Here is a 23,083-nt window from a genome sequence, read left to right on the forward strand (position 1 = left end):
CTGAGAGTGGCTGCCCTCCCCCATCACGACCAAGCAATGTGTTTTTGCACCAGGCCTTGAAGTCAGTGGATGGACCCAGGGGGAAGGAGGAAGGGTGTGTCAGAGGATTGCATTAAAAACTTAACTTCCTATATAACAGTGGTGGAGAACCTTTGGCACTCCAGATGCTGTGGACTACAATTCCCATCAGGCTGATGGGAATTGTAGTCCATACAATCTGGAGTGCCAAAGGTTCGCCGCTACGGCTATATAAGGTGGCCCAAGTTAGGACACAGGAGATTATTAAATGCTTCCTGGTTTCTAGAATTCTTGGAAAGAATTTCAAAATGTCACATGTCAGTAATCCAACTGTTTGTATGTACACCCACAGAAATGACAAGGAGCACACGGATTTATTCCTTCAAATAGTTAATTCATTGCTATGTGCCAACAGAGAATATATTAAATACAAAGCTCATATCATGTATACAAACATTCTTACATTTACAGTTTTAATGAGGGATGCAGTTTTATGAAGAGTTCTATTTACAACATACACAGTATGCCACCTTAAAAAAGAAAATGCTTAAAGAGACGTTAATCCTTAGTACTGAAAAGTTATATAAAAGTTTATATATTCATCCCATGGGATGTACAACACTATGTTCTTGAAACAGTTTTACTGCCATCCAAAACATCATGTTTCAAATGTATACAACATCTTCAAGAGAAAAGGAAATCTGTTTCCATAGGAACATAAAATAATGTATCATTCATGACATTCTAATACATGTTTATCTTAAACCTGTGGTCCCACAGTTATAAGCTTAACCCACCATCAGAACTGGCATAAATTCCCAAACATTGCACAGTATTTTAATACAAACATTTTACTTCAAATGGCTCATACTGACAGAGTTACCATTTTTTGGTGATATTTCAACCACTTCAATTAGAAAACTCGCACTTATTTTATGCTCTCGTGCAGCTCCCATTTGTTTTGGTGAGGCTTGTATAAGCAAACGTTCTTCGAGATTGCATCCAAGGCCGGCCGGCCCAGTCAAAGTACACACATGCCAATTCAAGTGGTTTTGGGCAGCAGCGTAAAGTGTACACGCTTTAAGGATAATAGCTCCGGTTACAATTAACTTTTTGTGCTCATTTCCCATCCTAAGAATCTGCTTAAAGTCAGCAGACTCACCCAGTCAGCAGAAGAACCTTAATGTGGCACAAAGGCTGCACAGGATTTGCCAGAACAGCAATGCTCAACCTGATGCCTACTGATTTGTTTCCTGATGCTCACCTGGTTCTTTCCAAAACAAAGAGCCAACACTGGAGCAGAATCTGCATCAGGAGACACGATTAGGCCTCATCACCATGGGAGCACCCATTCAGAAACAGCTGTTCTTTTGGCTTGGAACCTCCCAACTCAAGGTTCTCAAAAGAGGCAGGGAGGTGCCTTCCTTGGTATCCAAAACAAGCCACAAAACAAGTGGGTGGTTGGGTGGAGAATGGAGACGCTCAGGTGATGCTGTTTTGTGGGTCACTGAGCTACTTTGGGGCCCAAGTGAGACACATTCAAAAACTGGCTAGCTGAGAAGGAGCATGGAAGCATCTATATCCCAACAACCAACACTGCTCCAGGACCTCTACAGGAAATCAGTCCAATGCTGTAATTTTAGAGCTTGCAACATACAGGAATCATAGTCTTGCCCTGTTTCACCAAAAGCCATCTAGCTACAGAAGCAGATGCTGCTTAGCACCAACTCTTGAACCAATCCCACATATACATCAATAATTATTAGAGGTTTTCAGTAAAGCCTAAGGCAACATCCAGTAGAAGGACAGAAAGATATAACTTAGGCTATTTGGACGTCCGTTCAAGTCTTCCACTTTGTTAGAAAAAGTGCATGATTGCATTTTTACACATTCGCACACTAAACATTATTCCCATGATGTCTCTATGCCAAATCACTAAAGAACAGTATTTTACTCCAAAGAGTAACCTTCTGTTGTTTTTGTTGGCTACTCGGGTCAAAAGTTAGTGCTGTTATCTTCATCTAGTTTTATAAAATCCTTCAAGTGATTAAAAATAACCACCATCTTCTGTCCATGGGAGGAATTCAGTCCAATATAAGAGATCTCCAAATCTATTCATAATCCAGTGTTGTCGATCCCTGGACAATGTTGAAGTAGCCGGCTAGTGCCCCAAAGTCTATGTACAGTGATCGTTGTCTCTTCAGCAGTTCTGATTCCTCAGAAATCCCAAGAGATGAAGAGTCTGACAAAAAAGATTAAAAGCAGAATGTCACCATTGGATTCTTTGGTGGGATACTATACGCTTCCAACTAAACGGTCATAAAACTTTTTGAGAAAAATAACTTATCAAACTTCCAAAAATAGAAGGATGAATGGTAATACTTAGCTACAGATCTACATTAGTAAAAATGACAGTAAGAAAATGTGATGCTTTGGTTTTGTAAAGAAGTCAGTGATACCCAGCCTTTCAAATAGCCACCTCCAAAGTGCTGAGATTGTACAGTTTGAGTAGATTACCATCAATATATGTGCTCTATGTCTTGGTATGATTTTGCCTATGGTCCTGCTGCATTAAGGACCCAGTAGCAGCACAATATAGAAGAGTCAGGACCCAGGGGAGGGGTTACTATTCCATAGCTGCAGGATGGCTACCTGGGCCCTAAACAAAAGGTCAATAAATGACAGACTATTGGCTAATTTCTGGTGAACCACTTAATGCTTCCTAGTTTCTGGAATTCACAGAAAGAATCGGTAAAGTGGGCCTTGATCTGATCCTTCAAGAGTCTTACAAAGCAGGTGTACTTCCCAGTTAAGGATTAGAGTTGTATCCAACCACCCTTTTCATCAGGAAAAAAAGACAAGGGAGTCCCTTTTTGACAACCAAAGAATCTATGCTGGGTTTCATAGGACTTTCAAGGACAAAAATCATACATAATGGGAACAGTGAAGAGTGAACAAAAAGGTTAGCTGGATCCAGCCTCCAACTATTTCATGGTCAGAGGTTCTCGATAATCACGCTTGTATTTAAACTTAAAAAGGGGGAGGGAGGGAAAGAAACAGAATACCAGAGGTCTCCAAAATACCATTTTACTGATAATGCAGCTTTAATTTAATTCTGCTTCAAATTCCTGTTGTTTCCCCCCTCAAAGCATTAACAGAACAACTCAACACTCAAAATTCTGGAGACAACTATTTCTCAACTCTGGGAAGTCCCTACATTTTGTGTGTGTGCACATGTGCGTTTTGACAGCTTCCTGAAGAACTACTAACTTTTGCTATTAAATAGATCCTAAAGGAATGGCAGAACGCTGTTCAAATGTGAAGAGGAATGAGGTGGTAGAATGGACCATGCCACTTCAAACGGCAGAAGACTGCAGCTGTCTACACTTTAAAACATTCCGCTCTGTTAAGAACGCCTTGCATACAGAAAGCAAGAAAAGAAAATCTGGTGGAACTCCCCTGCCTCATTTTCTATTTGCTTGAAGACTTTATGCAAAGGAATGCAAGGATGCACTCCCTAGTTTGATGTGGTACAGACTCTTCTATCCCCTCAGGGCTCTACCATCCCATTCTCCTGCATGAATGAGCTAGGCCTTAAGCCTGTTGAGCAACTGGTGAAATTTCTGCCACGTACTCGAAGGTGATCTTTGTTTGACCTCATCTTGTCAAGACTTTGAGCAATATATTTCAACAGAAGGCCCTCGGGCTCTAAAGCTTCAACTAATAAATGGCCATAGAGGGCTTCCAGGTAGAAGGACTTTTTTGTTTTATTACCAGCAATGTTCTCCGGCAATTCCAGGTCCTTCCTGGTCAGCAGTCTTTTCCTTTCAAACAAGGCCGAATCCAGACTCTGGCACCGAGGCTGCTCCTCTCTTGGAGGATTCAAAGCCTCGTGCTTCAGTAGCTCCTTGGCGGAAGGCCTTTGGTTCGGGTTCCTTTCCAGAGTGGCCTCAAGTAACCTCCTTAGGCTCGCGCTGCAGTCTTCTGCAATATCTTCTAGTGGTGGTGCTTGCTTATGTATCTAGAAAGAAAAAATAAAAGTAGTTTTAACAGGCTATTATGAGACAGGAGGGAAGAGAAAGCAGAGTTTTAAGAGGGCATTTTCTACTATACAGCTACCGCCCTAGGAATTTCCTCACCCTGATGACTCATGGTTTGGCAAATGGCCACTCTGCTGCTGCGATGGTAAAACTGGAAGCTCATCCAGTTTCACATTTTAATGTCAAACTGAAAACCTGCACCAAGTTCATGCACATGTCTGCAATCTAAACCCAAGCCAAATGCATGTCTTTTGGTAGCAACCAAGAGAGTGAGACCCACTTCGTAAGCCAAGGAGTTCGTGACAGAGCAGATTTCATAAAATTTGGGCAAATGTTTTTGAGCACCGGGCCCATGACAGAGCCTCAACAAGCACAGATCCCCAGCATGCTCGAGTTGAAGTATGTCACACCGACAATCTAGTTAGAGCAGGGGTGTCCAACTCTGGCCCTCCAGATGTTTATAGACTATAATACTGTGAACATTTGGAAGGCCAGAATTGGACACCTTTGAGTTAGAGCAAGGGTCTGCAACCTGTGGCTCTCCAGATGTTCATGGACTACAAATCCCATCAGCCCCTGCCACCATAGCCAATTAAATCAAAACAAAAAACTGCACAACTTTTAAAACCAGTGGTTCTCAATCTTCCTTATGCCACAACCCTTTAATACAGTTCCTCATGTAGTGGTGACCCCAACCATAAAATTATTTGTATCTCAGTTCCTAAGACCATTGGAAATATGTGTTTTCCAATGGTCTTAGGCGACCCCTGTGAAAGGGTCGTTTGACCCCCAAAGAGGTCGTGACCCACAGGTTGAGAACCACTGTTTTAAACAGAAGATGCTCTATTTCTGGTCCCTGAGAAAAACAGAACATTAAAACTGGAGTGGTGTAGATCTCTTCCAGCACCAACTTGAAAAAGGCAAAATTGAAAGTTCTTGAGATGGCTTAAGACAGAGGTCTCCACCCTTTGGTCCTCCAAATGTTCACGGACTGATTCCCATCAGCCCCTGCTGGCATGGCCAACTGGCAGAGCTGATGGGAATTGCAGTCCATGAACAGCGATAGGCTGGAAGCCCCTCATTTACGACATTTTTTGCTCATTTATGTAAGTCCATTATTTAACAGTTCACAATCTGTCTATTAACTTGGCAACTTGTGGTTTCCCCTTTGCCTCTTCCAACTCCCAGAGATAAACAAATCTGTTCATTTCTTCATATTGTTCATATTTCCATAATTCTGTGGGAAGTTTTCCAAGTTTAATCAACAGGAATGCAAAAAGGTCTTAGATGGAATGTAGGCAACATTTCTGGTTTCTCTGCAGACGTGCACATGTGAAGTCAAGTTCACACTAAGGGTGATTCCCCACGGGCAATTAATTGCGTGATACTCATGTGATAAATCACGCTTTTAATCAGAACTCCCCACCGCTCAAGGGCCAAACATGGTTTCATCAAGGTTCTGGCGCACATTCCCCCCCCCTTATCACACGTTTTTTCAGAACTTACATTGAAGTGCACCTTTTAGCCAATCAAGCACCAAAGTCGATTTGGTGGAAAGAAACAGGGGACAGACACGTCTTATTGTTCCTGTCCCTGGAGCCTTCCAGCCAATCATAGCGCAGTGGGCTGCACGGCGAGCGCGCGCAGCCTTTTTTTCTTTTTTTGCTGGGTGCTGGCCGTGGCTACGTAGCAACGAAATAACATTGTTACGAGACAACGATTTTTAAAAATTGTTCATATGTGCCTACATAGCAACGTAAAAATGAAAATAAGAATATGAATTTTCAATCAAGGGCGGAGTAATGTTCCCGCTCCGACCCAATAGCCAATCAAATTCCACCAACACAGCTACGTAGTTGCGAGCGAAAAAACCAAAAAAGGTCCTGCCCCCACACAACAGCCAATCAGGACGAAGAACACGCCCACCAAGCAGATCGTGTGTTTGTGGGGAGTGTTACATTGCTTGAATCCTTGATAGACATCAAGGTCTTCAGTGGAGTCGGGAGGGAGAATGCGTGATGAAAAAGGTACTGTTTCTTTTTAAACTTGGATGTATCCGCCTTTAATTTATTAGTGGGGATTCGCCCTACGAGGGTCAAACTGCGTATGGACTGCACCACATCAGATGGTAGGTATGAATTCAGATGTCTCAATGATCTGTCAATTAAGAAATAAATCCTACCATGCATAACTAGATGTCCGGAGGGAAGGCTAGCCTAGAATGTGTCTCCATTGCCTTGACATCTGCTTTAACATGTGCTATAACGCCAACTCCCTCCTATAATCTGAACAGGTACAGCCCACATGAAGGTTTGTCAATTGTGTTAAAGTGAGTGTGTTGCAGACCACAAACCTGTCAATCTATAAAAAAGTAAACTGCATGTGCAGCTACAGTTTGGAAGGGAAGAGGGTTTTTAGCCTTTTAATTCCTGCTAGGTTTTGCTACTCAGCACTGGGCTTCCTGCATTTTTATTCAACAAGGGGGAGGCAAAGGTTTTAATAGGGCATTTTCCCCTTTAAAACTGCCAAGACTGTGGGGAGCCCAGTTTGTATTAGTGAAGCCAACTAAGTTTGTTGGGCTAAAACCACATTCTCTCCTCCAGGCAGCCCCAATCCAAGACACATGTGTTGAAAGTGAAGGACTGTACACTGTTTCCTGCCTCAGTAACAGAGGAGAACTTATCAGCAAGTCAGTCAGCTAGAGAGGGTCAAGCCTGACACCTTTTCTCTATCACACTGACACTGTCCCTTTGATGTGTAGATTGCGGCTCTTAGGGAACTTCCTTCCTTCCTGCTTCTCCTCCTCTCACCATTCTTCTCATGCACCTTCCATCGTGCCCCGTGTGTGCAGAGAGATGCAGACTGCATCCGCCACCATCTACCCAGACAGATTAGAACAGAGAACCTGTCTCTTCACTTTGCTATCCAGAAGGGAGTTCACTAATAAAGACTCCCCTTATTAGTTAGAAACAATGACAATGACTCTGAGTTCCTTTGTGCCAGCGCACACACACATGTCTGGGGAAGCTCTGCTGTGCTTGGCCACCATGCACTCTGCATCCCCTCCTTCCCTTTCCTTCCCAACTGTGTTTATATCTAGGGTCCCTTTACCACCACTGGGACCCCATCGCCTTACTCCTCCCTTTTTTTCTTTTTGTTGAGGAGGGTTTTAAAAATGGGTTATTTGCAGGACGCTGTTTTTATACTGTTCATTGTATTGCACTGAACGCTGCTTTTAATGGGGTTTTTAGCACTTATGTTTTTGGAGTTTACATTGTTTTATGATCTGTATTAGTTTGATACTCCATCGGTTTTTTGTGTGTGTTACATTGTGCACCGCCCAGAGCCCTTCGGGGCAAGGGCGGTATATAAATTTGATGATAAATAAATAAAAATAAATAAATAATGCGCAACATGCACATGCAATTTACCTTTTACAGAGATACATGGACTGTCTTGTTACTGTTTTAGCCACATGTTATCACCATTTAATCTTTTGGAAGTCAGAAAACACCCAACAACTTTTCCTCTCTGGGTGCAGAGGCCCAGTTAAGGATGGAGTGGACAAGGCTGCCTTAACTGCTTTTTCATTCTCCATGCTGCTATCGCCAGCATCATAGTTGGTCTGCCTCATCTGTGTGGCTGTCACGGATGTTTCCTTTGTTTCTTTTAAGCCATGCATGTCCCACTCGTGCAAAAATAAGTAATGTTGGAAAAACTTGTTTCAAAAACTGAAACAGAAGGTAGCATGAGCGTAAGAACTCGCTGGTACATTTCTGATAAGGGAGAAACCAAAATTGAAACGGGGATATTGGACCCGTGCTATCTCGCTGCTAGACCCAATCTGTAAGGTTGCCCCTAAAACGGTCAAATATTGTCACATGCAACTGATGTCAAAAAGAGGAAGAGAGGAAGGAGTTGTCATTTAAGAACTTTACACCCCCATCTGTTCCAATAAACAAAAACTGGTTGCTCAGACGGCCACCCTTAGTTGTTGCTTACTATATAAAGGTAGGATGGGTACGCAGCGCGAGGATATCGATTCACCCATGGTGGGCTGCCAGTCTGCATGTGAATAATGGTTGCTCCCAGGCTGTAGATGTCAGCTTTGGCAGTGTGGCCCCGGCAGAGAATCACTTCTGGGCTCATGTAAATCTGCAAAGGGAATTCAAGGTAAAAATCAGCTCCTGTTTCAGGCTTAAACAGAAAAAAATATCAGAAGAGCCCTGCTGGATCAGACCAGTGGTCCATCTAGTCCAGCATCCTGTTTCACTCAGAGATGAAGCAGTTGCCCCGCATAGAGGTCAAGGTTCTACCCAGCTGCTGCTGCTACCTCCCAGCACTGGTTTGCTGCCTTTGGATATAGAGAGCATGGTGAACATCCATTAATGGACTGCATGAATCTGTCCAATCCCCTCTCAAAGCCTTCTATGTTGTGGCCATCACGACCTCCCCTGGCAGTGAATTCCAAATTAGTTATTCATTGAATAAAGAAGTATTTCCTTCTGTTGGTTCTGAACCAATTTCATTGGTTTTCCCCGAGTTCTAGAAGTTTGGCAGATGGAGAAAAAGCTCATATTATCCACTTTCTCCACTCGTGCAAAACTTCATAAACTTCTGTAATTTCTCCCCATAGCTGTCTTTTCTCCAGGCTGAAAAGTCCCACTCTCCAGCCTTTCCTCCTAGGAAAGCTGCTCCATCTTTGGCTTTCTTTAACCCAGACGAATCTGAAGCAAAAGCCACCAGATATAAATTTCTGGCAATTACTTTTAACTCTAACTTCACACCAGGTTCAATTCTTAGGGCGCAATCAGCTTGAAAATCTCCCAGTTTAACCTCCAGCAAAATGAACGCAAGCTCACATTACGACTTCCCAATGAATTATGCCCCCAACTCCGCTCTTTCCCATTCATCTTTCATTGCAAGTGGCACAAGAGAAGACCAGCTTGGTTTCCTTCTGAGCCCTGGATCGTTACCTCTGTTCCTCGCAGGTCTTTGGGATAGTAAATGTCTTCTGTCATTTGAACGCTGAGTCCAAAATCCACCAGAACTGCTTTGGTTGACATGAAAACAATGTTGCTTGCTAGAAACAAAGAAATAAAGGAGGGTTTAGGCTCTTGGGGAAACATTTCAGGGTTCGTGGCAATCACAGAGATCATCCCGGAGTGGGCGAGAAAAGCAGACAGTTCTCATTCGGCCTACAAAGAAAAAGTCACAATGACAAAAAGAACAGTACCAAATTAAGGGGACCCATATTGCTATCATTGAACCTCATGGGATACTTTTTCCAAAAAGTGTCTGCCTCTCTTTTCAGTAACAGCTATGAGTTGGAGCGTGACCAATTACAATGTTTTAAATTAAATTAGGGAGAAATGCTGCATATTTATTTTTCCAATGCCGTCTCTTTATTTGAGAAGTTCTGAATCAGTTCTGATGGGATAATGTTATCTTGACTGAAGCTTAAAAAATGGAACACTTTCCATCTCCAAAGTGCTTCATGTATATTATCGCTGCCCTTGGTTCAAATCTTGTTTAACTGAAGTCTCCAGATGGCCTTAAGCAAACCAGACCTCCAGACAACGGAATTAGAAGAGCACACCTCTAATGAGGCCAGCAATTTAGAATGGTGAGAGTTTCTCTCCTGCTCACTGTGCTTCCTCACAGCTCCAAGACTTATCCTAAACATCAAATGAAAGCTAAGCACATGATTTACAAAGCTCCATGGGCCCCAGGGCTTCTGGCCCTCTAGTTCTCCCCTCTCGTGGCCTTCCTGGTTGTCTCAATCTCTCATCTGCAATATGGGAATATGAAAACTGACCTTCCTTAAAAGGTTGTGCTAGGAGTTAGTGAGGTAATGTATGAGAAGAACTTTGAACACCCTGAAATGTTGAAACATTGCCCTAATAAATAGTATGCCCTAACAAGAATATATTTTATAGCTAACCTTGCTAATATTTCTTTCTTGGTAAGCATCACCCGTGGCTGATTTTGTTCCCAGAAACCTTGCAGGGAGGAAACCTCACCAAAGCAAAAACCAGAAGCCTGTTTACGAGCTTACTGAGACTAGAAGTATCTTCCCTGAATCCTGATGGGTTTCAGATGCTCCTAGGACATATACCTTATATATGAAAGTTTAGCAACACGTTCACATGCCAGTGAGACCCATTTAACACAGTGAGACTTACTTTTGAGTAAATATGCACTATTTAAAAATGCATATGGCTCCTAAACCACCAATATCCTAGTTAAACAAGGTGGGGTTTTTTTCTTAAATCAAGCCTGAAAAATTATCGTTTCCATAGAAGATGAATTTATGGCTGGCACTGGGTAAAGACCAGAGATGGAATCAATTGCAGACAAATCAACTTTACAAAATCAAAAACAAAGATCCATGTGAGTCTCACTGAGACACGCCTTTCCCAATTAGAGCCCTTTTGCAAGTCCCAGCCTCAAGTTATAGATGTGGAAAGCCTCATGTGCCCAGAAAGGGCTTTTTGCATCTTTGCCTTTGGAGGAATGTGCCAATTACAAGCAGAGAGGCTTTGCTGCTCATCTTATCTGTCTAAAGACGTGAAAAATGTATGAGTAATGAAGCCCAAAACTGCATGCAATCCTTACACAATGGAGAGAAATGTTTATTTTGCAAAGGAGGCGCTGCGCTCCCCGCCTGGCATTTCCTGCTGGCAGAAGCAGCTTGGAAAGTGATCATGCAGCAAAATGGTCATCCAATTCCCTACCTAGTTGGTTTTCTGAGAATCCCTAGCATCAGATGGGGCCATTTTCTGAGTCACACACACTGTTTATGCTGAGCAAACGTGCCATTAAAACACACTAAACACAGCAATTTGCAAGTGACCACCAGTAATGGATCGAAACTTCCTCACACCAACTCTGACCATTGGGCCATCTAGCCCAGTATTGTCGGGTCTGATTCGCAGTGGCTCTCATGGGTCCCATGCAGAGAAAAGTTCCTCAAACCCTGCAACCTGCAGTTGCAAGGTACCAAACCCAACAGGTTGGTATGCAAACCACACGCTCCATCACTGATTCACAGCCCCTTTCCAAAAAAGCTATATGATTAGGGCTGGTCCATACTGTCAAGTCCCCAGTCAGTACTGAAACCCAGATTCAGGTGGGGTGACGGCTTAAACTGCAATACAAAGCAAAATTATACCATTCTATGTCCACTGAAGTCAACTGCCTGACAAGGATATAATTGCATTGTAATGGATTACACTGTGGAGGAATCTGAGGCCCCTTCTGCACATGCAGAATAATGGACTTTCAATCCACTTTCACAATTTATTGTCGAAGGCTTTCATGGCCGGAGCCACTAGGGTGTTGTGGGGTTTCCAGGTTGTATGGCCGTGTTCTAGTAGCATTTTCTCCTGATGTTTTGCCTGCATCCGTGGCTGGCATCTTCAGAGGATCTTATGGTAGTAAAGCAAGTGGAGTATATACACCTGTGGAATGTCCAGGGTGGAGCCTGTTTTTTAACTAGTGCCAGCCACAGGTGCAGGCGAAATATTAGGATGCCACTAGAACACAGCCTTGCAGCCCGGAAACCACACAACACCCCACTTGTTTGCAAGTGGATTTTGCTATTCCGCACAGTAAAATCCAGCTTTAAAGTGCATTGACAGTGGACTGAAAGTGCATTATTCTGCACGTGCGGAAGGGACCTCAAAGGGTCTTTCGGGTGGAGACCAAAGGATAACCTTTAAACCTGAAGTTTTCAACATTAGGCAGTTCTAGTGAGGTATACAAAGAAATAGCTATTTTTAAGTGAATGTAAAACCTACGTTTTATATCTTGATGTATGACTCCCTTTGAGTGAAGGAACTCGAGTCCTTTGAGGATGTGTTTCGTCACCCAAATGATCTCGAACTCTCTCATCGGTCCACAGCTTTCCACCTTCTCCAGGACGGAGCCTCCTTCTCCTGCCTCCATGAAAAGATGGATCGTCTCATCCCACAAGATGGCTCCATAAAGCTCTGCAATGTTCTCGTGGCGGAAGCAGGCCTGGATCTCCACGTCTGAGGGCTTGAACTGCTCCACTGGTACCTAGGATGCCAAGACGTATGTAGGCTAAGTAAAGCAACCAGATTTATTTTGTTAATAAATTGTGCCTCCTGCTTCCATAATCCTGCATAACAATCCTGTGAATATGTATGTAGAGGGCTCGGAAAGAATTGAAATAAAACCATAAAGCAAATATTGATAACGTAGCCAGAGTGAGGCAGCTCTTCACTAAAGATGGCACAGGCACTAGTCAAGAAGTGTCAGAGCACTGTTGAACTGGTGTCTGATCAGCAAAATCTAGTTGACAGTTGTCAGATGACTCTGCCTCATTCTGGGCTTAATTGAAGCTGCAATATGATTGGAAAGAGAAACGTATATAGGTCTGAACTGTATTTGCCTCTATGTGACTTTGGTCTCCACACTGCCTGGCAGAGCACTTTGTCTGTGAGAACAACATTGTGAACAATAAAAGTAGGACTGCTTCTGTGAAGCTGAGTTGCTGTGTGTATCTGAGTCCCTACTGTGTTCCAGTGTGTTGTGCAACTCTGCTACTTGGGGATATTCCCCATCCTTCACAAGAAGTGCTTGCAAACTGCACTCCAAATAACTATAAACAAGTATTTAGAGGGATTTGCATCATTACTGCTCTCCGACTCACAAACAAGGAGGACCTCATAACTAGCACATACCCCAGAGGAAGCACAGGGTGTGCACATAGCCGGAGATGCACAGAGCACTCCAACCTGCCCTTAATTAGATACCAAATATTTGCTTCCTGAACATAATACTCATAGAAAATGAGTTGTTCTTACACCTGCACATGTAATGAACTGTGACTGACTGGCCCTTTGAAGTTAGTGTGTAGAAGCCTTAGGAAGCATTTTTGTTTTGCTTTCAAAAACCATCCAATAATATTTTGATAGGAAATTTTGGGAATAAGGTCAGGGTCGGCCTTTGTGTATTCAAGCTATGGCCCTGAACACACTCTGTAGTTCTGTCCTACAGAAGGAACAGGAGAGATCCTAAGCCATTCTCCGGAGCTTTCCACATCATTTCCTGGCTGGACAAATAACTTTTAGTCAGTGGAGGCGAATACAACCACTACAGCCAGCCAAACAAGATCAACAGTGCCATCCCAAGAAGAGTCACTCCCTTCTAAGTCCACTGAAATTAATGCCAGTGTGGTGCAGGAAGATGTGCTTCTAGAACCCTCTACCCCAACCCAGGGTCAGTTGTCAAAACAGCCAGCCAACGTGGTTAAGAGCAGTGAACTCTAATCTGCAGAACCAGGTTTGATTCCCCACTCTCCACGTGTTTGTTTCCCCTCTCCTTCACATGAAGCCTGCTGGGTGACCTTGGGTTAGTCACAGTTCTCTCAGAACTCTCTCAAACCCACCTACCTCACAAGGTGTCTGTTGTGGGAAGAGGAAGGGAAGGAGTTTTTAAGCCACTTTGAGATTAGTTATGGTTGAAAAAAGTGCGCTATAAATCCAAACTTTACTATTCATACAAACATGGAAAACTACAGAAGCAGAGAATTCCCTATCCGGAGGTTGTGCCATCCTGCCAATAGGCACACCGGCACTGCATGGTGGTCCTGGTAATCATAAACCTTACTTTTGAAAAATGTGGAACATGAAGTTAATGTGGCATAGTAGAGCAGCCAAACAAGTAATTCTACAACTGCTTACAAACTGGATTAGAGCTCAGTTTGGAGCGTAAAAAAGAATTTTCATGTATATACATGAGAGCATTACTGCGCAGGCAATGGTTTTGTGATTGCAAATGGGCAAACCAATGAACCACTGACGGAAAAATAAAAATTCTACTGTAAAGCACAAAAATATTACCACACTTATTATGAAGAAATATATTCTCCAGATACAGGGTTAACCCTTCTGAAAAATACATACAACCCTAATTGAAAAGTCTTTTTAAGCTAAGACTCAAACCCTACGGGGTGTTCTGTGGTTTCCGGGCTGTATGGTTGTGTACTAGTATCATTTTCTCCTGACGTTTCCCCTGCATATGCGGATGGAATCTTCAGAGGATCCTCTGTTAGGAGAAAATGCTACTAGAACAGGGGTCTGCAACCTGCAGCTCTCCAGATGTTCATGGACTACAAATCCCATCAGCCCCTGCTGATGGGCCACTACTCCATTGACACAAAAATGCTAAACTGTTGTAGAAAGAAGCATTCCATTGCAGTTTGCCTAAAGGTTTGGACTACGCATAGCGCAAACCACGGTTTGCTTAAGATATCTTTACTTAAGTGAAGTAGTTGCTTGTGTACAAAACAGAGAAGCATAGCAACGTATGAATCAGAACCATAGCTTAATATTGCACAATTTAATAACTTCCCTGCTGCATTAAGTTAACTGCTGCATTTACTTCTCATTTCGTATGCATACGTGCGTCCTTAACTCCAGCCTGAACTTTTTCACTAGGTTGAAATGTGTTTTATGCTAGACAAATGCTAGCCCCCACCCCCTCAAAAAATGCGTAGTACAAGTGATACAGCCCACCAAGCAAAAACCCATGAAAGAGTCACAAGTGATGTGTAAGCAAAGCTGCTCTATTGTCTTTGATCCTGGGGAACAACCTGACTGCACTCCTCAGATCCCAGAGAAGAACAGGGCTGACTCTGCTCAGCTGAGGCTCCAGGCCCCTCCCCCATCACCATGCTGGAGTGCTTCCATTTAGGGTTTTTTTCCTCATAATGGAAGAAAGAGCAAAATATCACAGCCCCAAAGAATTACAATCAAACGAGAAGCAGAGGTCATTGGATAACCCTGAGAAAGTACAGCGGAGGTTCGGAAAGGTCAGCCTTAGAATCATACCAGTTTGCAAGCCATTCGCTTTTTGGTTTCTGTATCTTGAGCCAAGTACACTTTCCCAAAAGCTCCTCGTGGGATGAAGTCAGAACCAATATTCCTGTAGGTCAGCTTCCATGGGAAAAGGAGGACGTCCGAGTCAATTTGATAGCGTCCGTTTTTAGGACTGATCTATAAAATAATGTTTTAAAAGACAGGGGAATTAGAACAGGTTTCCATTTGAATACATACTTCTATAGAGACAGACTTATTGATCAAAACAGACATATGGCACATGGGAAGCATCTTTATCCTGAGTCAGATTATTGATCTCCCTTCCAGTGCTGTCTATTCTGCTCGCAGCAGTTCTCCAAGGTCTAACATAAAGATGTATTTCCTAGGTCCATGGTGGCGAACCTTTGGCACTCCAGATGTTATGGACTACAATTCCCATCAGCCCTGCCAGCATGGTCAATTGGCCATGCTGGCAGGGGCTGATGGGAATTGTAGTCCATAACATCTGGAGTGCCAAAGTTTCGCCACCACGGACTAGGAAATACATCTTTATGTTAGACCTTGGAGAACCTAGGTTATAGCTTTAACTGCAGGTGCCTGGCATTAAATCCAGGACTTTTCACGTGCAAAGCTGACGCTCTATTACTGAGGTTTTCAAAACACGACTTAACTTTTGTTGGATTTCTTCTTCTCAGTGAACTGAAGGCCTCCTGGCATAAGTGGCTGTCTTAATTTAGACAGATCAAATGGGAACAGCATGTGAGGCATTCAATTCACCCTGGAAATATTTACAATTCCAGCCAGCGATCAGCCTCCCCATAAAGTCTAAGTTGCAATTAATTGTCTGGCAACAACAGCACGAATGACAGACTAATAAGGAAAGGTTGCGTAATTAATCTACCTGGAGGATTGTTTGCTCGATCTCAGTTCACCTGTTCCCCCACAAAGCTGTGGATTAGAAAGCAAGCAAACTGTTTTGACTTTTCCTGCCATCATAGGCTGTGCGGGGCACAGGAAAGAGTTTCTCCAAAAGATAAGGAAAAGGACTGTCTCAATGAGAACAGAGCCACACTGGAGAACAGAGACAGAGAGGCCATGTCGCAAATCCCAAGACAGGTCTGAATACTGGTTCTGGTAGGTTTTCTGGGCTGTGTGGCTGTGGTCTGGTGGATCTTGTTCCTAATGTTTCGCCTGTATCTGTGGCTGGCATCTTCAGAGGCGTATCACAGAGGGAAGTCTGTTACACTCTTTACCCCATTAAAGCATTCCCTTCTCACTGGACACTGTGTAATAGACTTCTCTCTGTGATATACCTCCGAAGATGCCAGTCACAGATGCAGGTGAAACGTTAGGAACAAGATCCACCAGACCACGGCCACACAGCCTGTAAAACCTACCAGAACCAGTTGAATCTGTCTGTGAAAGCCTTAGACAATACACAGGTCTGAATAGTTCCAAGGAACTTGCTAGCAAAGCCAATTTGACGAGCTAAGATCCTGCATCAAAAGCTTTTCCAACTGAAGTTCTGATCTCCCCACTGTTAGGTTCAGATGAAATGTTAGGTCAATTTATTAAATCTGCAGTTTTTAATATATAAAACCTTAACTTTATGAAACAAAGAAATATTACTCATCTTGCAACACAAAGACTTGGTACTCCGCCCTCTCTGCAAACCCAGATCTTTATTTTTACCCTGTGGTTTCTTGCCAGAATGATGGCAGTTTAGTTTTCATTTTGGAAAAAAAACCAAGTTTTTAGACCCTCTTGCTTGCAGAGGTAGTAATAAATACACAAATGTTTTCCATTTTGTTTTCAAGGCCAGAGGGGTTGCCATGTAGCTTAAAAAAACTTTCAGTGCAGCTAACTTTTCTGTAGATCTGTTTGGCCTGAGAGCTGCATCTTGAAGATATTTCTCACTATCTCACAGAGTAAAATAAAATGTTGCCAGATAAAAAAAATTCCAGAGAAAGCTTTGGGCTTACATCTGGAAAACAAATCAACAAAGAGCTCAGCTGTTCTCTTTTTCTCCAGAAGCAAAAACAAAAATGGGAGTAGCGTTCAGAGTTCAACACTTTACTTAGGGGACAGTTTGCTTCAGTACTTCCCGCTAATCTCACAAATTTGCAAAACCTTAATCTCGTTACATTCTTCAAGGCTTTCCCAGCAACTGTGCATCAACTTGGAAGATCCTGTGCTGGAATCCGAGCATGCTAGCTCAGATTCCTCAACAATAATATCAGCATTTCCTTTTCCCACCTCCTCTGCCACGCAGGCTTCCAAACCCAAGGTGCTATCCGACCAGAGCATGTTGCCTTTGTGCAGAATCCAGTCTGAATACTTGACCTACAAGATCTGGAGAACATCTGAAGCCGTCTTGCCAGTCCATCCAGCTCAGTATTATCTACTCTGAGTGGTGCCTCCCCAAACCAGGAAGTGCCAGAGATTGAATTTGGAGCTGTCAAAAGCTTGCATTTTATCACTGAGCTATGGCCCTTTCAACAAGAACAAAGCTATGTACGCAGCTCTGCCTTCCATAACTGAAACATTATAGAAATTATACAGATCATCACCACTACCTGGACGTACAATAAATATTCACATCCTTTGGCACAAACTGTATTCCTTTACAGTATGTTTATAGGTTTTACTCAAGAGATCGCGATTTGGATGTCCATCCTGGAGTATTGTGAACTTTAACTAATGTGAGCACAACTGGACTTGGATCTTGATCAACACCCCCACATCACCTCCAGAGGGCACTTCGCTCTTCTGGTAGTAACCTTCTGGTAGTAACCACCACTACGATTGTGATTTTATAATTCTTTTGATTGTTGGTTGTAATGAATCTGATATCGATCGTTAAGTGTTTAACTATGTGTGTAAACCGCCCTGAACCTAGCCTCAGGCTGTAAAAGGGCAGGATGGCAAATTTAATAAATAAACTATAATTTTACATATTTATGAGCAACGTTCCTTGCAAGCCAAGTAGTCGCGCAGACACTGTACTGGTACCACGCAATTCGGGTTGCTGCCAGCAAGGGAAGATTCCACAGGCTGCTCAGTTCCGCTCAGAGGTAGGGACCTTCTACCCAGTTCGCTACTGCGGATAGAGGGACTATTGTTTATGAGCTATTTCAGTAGCCTCTGGTGGCAATCTCAAAGGAATACGTGCAGAACAGCAGCCCGAATCTCCAGAAAATAACGTACCATGTTTAATATGATCCCGGATTCTTGTCTTCGGAGCCGACCAAACTGCTTTGTGGCATTGGATACCTGATTTGCAAAGGCAAGCAAATCGTCCACGGTCCCATATTTGACAGATGACAACAGGGAAACCTCTCTTCCGGTGAACAGCAGGGAATCTGTGCGGTCCTCATTTTTATTATTCTCCGGACACAGAGAGATGAGGCTGTCTTCATAACCTGCTAGGCCTCCGTTTGGGTAAAGGTTCTCCATGATGTCAATGACTTCAGACATATTTAAATCTCTTAGCAATAAGTCAATCTCCTCTTTATTGTCGCTGTCAGTGCTCATATACTCCATTACTGGCTGTCCTCTTCCCCTAACTTTACCTACAAATGGGAAGAAAGAAAAAGCCAAATAATCAGTTTTCACAGTCAAAGAGCCAAACTAAAGAGATTTCAAAACAGGAAGCATTTTTGCATGAATGAAGCATTTTTGCGGAATGAAGATAAAACACGCACAACGTGCTGTGACCATTCATCAAGTTACATACGCTTCTGCTGTAATCCTATGCATAAATCCTAGGGAACCAAGCTACCAAATTTGGTAAGACTAACTTCCAAATGCATGCACAGGATCAAGCTATAAAGTAAAGCAAGAGGGTCACCAACTTCAAGATGGGATCTGCTGTTCTCCTGGAATTTCCAGGCTACAAAGATCAGTTCCCTTGGAGGAAATGGCAGCTGGTGGGGTGTGTGTGTGTGTGTGTGTGTGTGTGTGTGTGTGTGTGTGTGTGTGTGTGTGTGTGTGTGTGTGTGTGTGTGTGTGTGTGTGTGTGTGTGTGTGTGTGTGTGTGTGTGTGTGTGTGTGTGTGTGTGTGTGTGAGAGAGAGAGAGAGAGAGAGAGAGTAGAAACTCTACAATATACCACAGAATCTAGAAGAAACAAACTCTAGAGTGACATCCCTGCAGGGCTCCCACCCTTCACCAAATTCCATCTACCCCAGGCACTAACACCAAATCTCTAAGGGATTTCTCAAGATGGCATTACAGCCCTACAGACTAGAGCAATGAGACTCAAACATACATGAAGTCGTCGAACCTGGCCCTGTGACGATCCAGAATTATGAATGCTGAAATCTCATTTAATTCACTTGCACATTCACTTTGTACTTCACCAATGATTTCAGAAAGGCTTGCAAAGGCCTTTTCCAGAGAACAGTTCAAGACAGGTTTAACCTTTAGCCGTATGGACTAGGGTAAGGTATCTGTAGTTTAAGGTGGGGTAATACTTGCCTCTTGCGGTGGGAGTGAAGGACCCTCTGGCACAACAGTGCCAGAAGAGAAACAATTGGAGCCTGCAGCAGCTACCAAAACACACTGGCCACTGGAGCAGCAGAGCTGACAACACCCTGTCCCTTTAACAGTGACTTGCTTGGAGGTTATTGGCCAGGTGATACTACTTACTTCCATGCCATGACACACCCATTTACACACATTAAGCCTCTGTTAAAGAGACAGGGCATTTCCCCTCCAGGTTGTTGGCAGAGATAAAAGCTGGGCTGATAGGAGGTTGCTAGGTTCCCCCCCCCCCCCACTTACTGGATGGGGATGGGGAGGAGGGTTACCAGATTCAGGTTGGGAAACTCCAGAATATTTGGGGATGGACACAGTGGGGTTCAATGCCATTGAGTCCCCCTTCCAAGGCATCCATTTTCTCCACGGGAACTGATCTCTGTTGTATGGAGATGCACTCTCATTCCAGGAGATCTCCAGGTCCCGCCTGGAGGCTGGCAACCTTACTGATCAGGCTGACAACAGCAGTGGGTGGGGAAGAGAGCAGAGGAGAAAGAGGAAGCCCTTCAGGGCAGGAGGCTGACAGTTAAGAGGCCTCGCTGAAAGCTGCTGGAGTTTGGGGGGCTTTGTCCTTAAGACATCCTGTTTCTTCTGCAGGAGAAGCAACAGTCTCTTGCAGCTACTCAGTCAGGGGCACAACAGCAGCTACCTTTTCATGTCCCCCCCCCCATCTTCCAGCAAAATTTGAAAAATAGTGACCTCATCCAGGCACTGAAGAAGAGAGAGAGATTGCTGTGATAATGGTGACACTCATTCCTAGCAGTAAAAAGGTCAGGGTAATTTTTTTGGGTGGGGGGGCTTCTTCTTTAGCCTGGTTGAGACCTGCCTCACAGCCCCCACAGCAACAATCTTTTGAAAAAGAGTCACTGCTTGATAGTTTGCCAGCCTCCAAAAGGAGGGATGGAAATCTCCGGGAATTCCAACTGATCTTCACACTACATAAATCACATATTAATTTATTTCAAAGATTTATACCACTTCTGCTGGAGAAAACGACTGCTTTTAAAGATGGACAGTATGGCAAGGACCCTCCCCTCTTTAAACCCCACTTTCCTAGGCTCCGCCCACAAATCTCCCGGAATTTCCAAACCCAGAGCTGGAAACCCCCACAGCTTGAACAGTCTGGCACAGGGATACTCATCTAGCAAAGAAAGAAATGGGGGAAAGGGGGAATAAAGCAAATGAAAGCTTTTATATTAGCACAGCCAGATATGTCTCTGACCGTAGGTTACATTACAGGCACTAGCCAATCAGTGCCTATGACATTCCAAATGCAGCCATATTATTAGCACACTACTGGTGGGACAGCCACCATTTCCCCATCTAGATACAGTACTTTGCATGCTGAGAAAATGGAATATTGCAGAAACAGAAGTGTGTCTTAGAAGAAGGAATCTGGATCCAGGGAGCCATCACCCAAGCCCTACTCAAACACAACGCACCAAGGAACTACTCTCACTCTGGACTGTGCCCTTAATTACCAAATGGCACCACTGCCGTTCCATCAGACGGGGAGCCTGCTGCAGTGACTCAAACACAGTGCTACGACAGCGGGAATCCACAATAAGTACCAGCTTTTTTAAAAAATGGCAAACCTGCCATAGGAGTCTCTCAAGAACATTCCACTGTTCAATAGCGATTCTATCACAGGATGAACTCTGCTGCTTTTCTTCCAGTGTATACTTGCATTCTTTTTCTATCTAGATTCTCAACATAGGTTCAATAAGTGGGTTAAGGAGGGTGGGGGGGATGGACTTACAGGAATCCAAGCCTGACATGCCAACTGAAAGCACCTCCCAGACCACAATCAGAAGGAACCTTCCTATTCACAACACACTCCTTAAAAAACCTGGAGAAAAAAAGTATTATTTTAGATGAACAGGCTATTGGAAATCCCCCAGCATACCTATCCTCATAGACAATGCTTAATTTTAAAAAGGGGAAATTGGTCTTAAGCCGACAGTGGCTGCAGAAAGGCCAATTATGTTTTCCGAGATCATATGAAACAACCAGTCAGTTCTGGCGACCTCTCAGTACCAGCACACAGGCAGTTCAGCGAGTTTCCACTTTATATAAAGCAACAGGAAAAGCTGTTAAGAAATAGCCGGAGCTCTCTGGAGTGCTCTGCGGTTCTCACAAAAAAACACAGAGCTATGAACCTGAAAAACCAGAAACAGCTCAGAGAAAAACACGGGGATCGCCGACAACAATTGGCACAAATTAAAACCTTTATCTGCCTGTCCAGATTTTCTCGTGCCGGTTGAATATAGACCCTCTTTTAAGACAATTCCTGCACTTCGTTCCTTTTCACCAGTGGTTTTCAAAATGCAAGGCAAAGGTGTGCCTACTTTTCTTCTGGATGAAGAATAGTGTGTCTCAGCCCCCCTCACCCGCACTCCCAATTGCTTAGTACCACATAGGGCAAAAAGGGAAAAAAAACAGAAAAGAAAACCTGGACACAGAGCGGGGACGCCAGCAAACTCCTCTCCCGCTGACCTGCCAAAGCTTTCAAGTAGCACAGCTTGCCTAGCTGTAGTTTTTGGCCAAAATTCTTACACTGTAGAATCCTTTGAGGAACAGCCTTCACACGGCATCCGTGGAAACTGTTTCCTGACCAAGAGGTGTGCCGCACCTAACCACCTTAACCACAACTCAGGATCATGTGCCCCTCGCAAGCGGCAGGCAGTGTACCTCTGAAACCACCGTCCTTTTAAGAAAGAAACGACAGGTCTGACAGAGCTTGTCGTCAGAACTGGGGAAGAGAAACACTCACTCACCAACTGGGTAATTTCAACCTTACTACGTCATTATGGAGTGAAGCAAACAGTTTGAGATTGTCATCTTGTTTATGAGACTCCTACCTCTGACCTTTTGGATTTCCAGGATCCACATCTCTTAGTTCCAGACTGCCTTAGCTAGGTTTATGCATTCAGTTATGTCCTATCAGTAAACAGAAAAGTTTCTGTTGTAGTTTCCCATTTCCAATCCAAGGTGGAAAGCACTGAGTTTTCCAGCCTTTACTTCCCTGTAGGCTACGTTTTGGTGGGTTTGGTACAGTCACTTTCCCCCTCTTTTCTTACTCATACTATTAGTCCCACAAACAGAATTTCGCACTGGCCGGCCCCTTACCTCCCCTCCTTCGCATGCCACCCCTCACTCCTTCCCATCCCTTGCATGCCACCACTCACTCACTCACTCCCCTCCCTTCCTCCCTCCCCTACCCCTCCATCCGCTAGGGTGGGTGGGCCATGTCCAGGGGCTGGGCCCCTCCCCCTTCCTTGCATGCCACCCCTCACTCACTCACTCCCCTCCCCCTCCCTCCACTAGGGTGGGTGGGCCATGTCCAGAGGCTGGGCCCCTCCCCCACCCCTTCCTTGCATGCCACCCCTCACTCACTCACTCACTCACTCACTCCCCTCCCCCTTCCTCCACTAGGGTGGGTGGGCCATGTCCAGAGGCTGGGGCCCTCCCCCTCCCCTTCCTTGCAAGCCACCCCTCACTCATTCCCCTCCCCTCCCTCCCCCTCCCTCCGCTAGGGTGGGTGGGCCATGTCCAGAGGCTGGGCCCCTCCCCTTCCCCTCCCTTGCATGCCACCCCTCACTCACTCCCCTCCCCTCCCTGCCTCCCCCTCCCTCCC

The 23,083-nt window shown here is 44.2% G+C and overlaps 1 protein-coding gene across 1 annotated transcript; it reads right to left on the reverse strand.

The window, feature by feature from the left end:
- Positions 1-391: 391 nt before the first annotated feature.
- MAP3K8 (mitogen-activated protein kinase kinase kinase 8) lies at positions 392-18,474 on the reverse strand. Its single transcript, XM_048511229.1, has 7 exons — positions 18,116-18,474; positions 14,921-15,085; positions 11,861-12,122; positions 9,035-9,141; positions 8,061-8,213; positions 3,793-4,039; positions 392-2,260 (listed from the first exon to the last, which is right to left on the reverse strand). Exons 1-7 carry the CDS (start codon positions 18,449-18,451, stop codon positions 2,130-2,132), a joined length of 1,401 nt encoding a protein of 466 aa, XP_048367186.1. The 5' UTR covers positions 18,452-18,474; the 3' UTR covers positions 392-2,129.
- Positions 18,475-23,083: the final 4,609 nt, after the last annotated feature.

Source organism: Sphaerodactylus townsendi, linkage group LG11, assembly GCF_021028975.2.
Source record: "Sphaerodactylus townsendi isolate TG3544 linkage group LG11, MPM_Stown_v2.3, whole genome shotgun sequence".
Classification (NCBI taxonomy): Eukaryota; Metazoa; Chordata; class Lepidosauria; order Squamata; family Sphaerodactylidae; genus Sphaerodactylus; species Sphaerodactylus townsendi.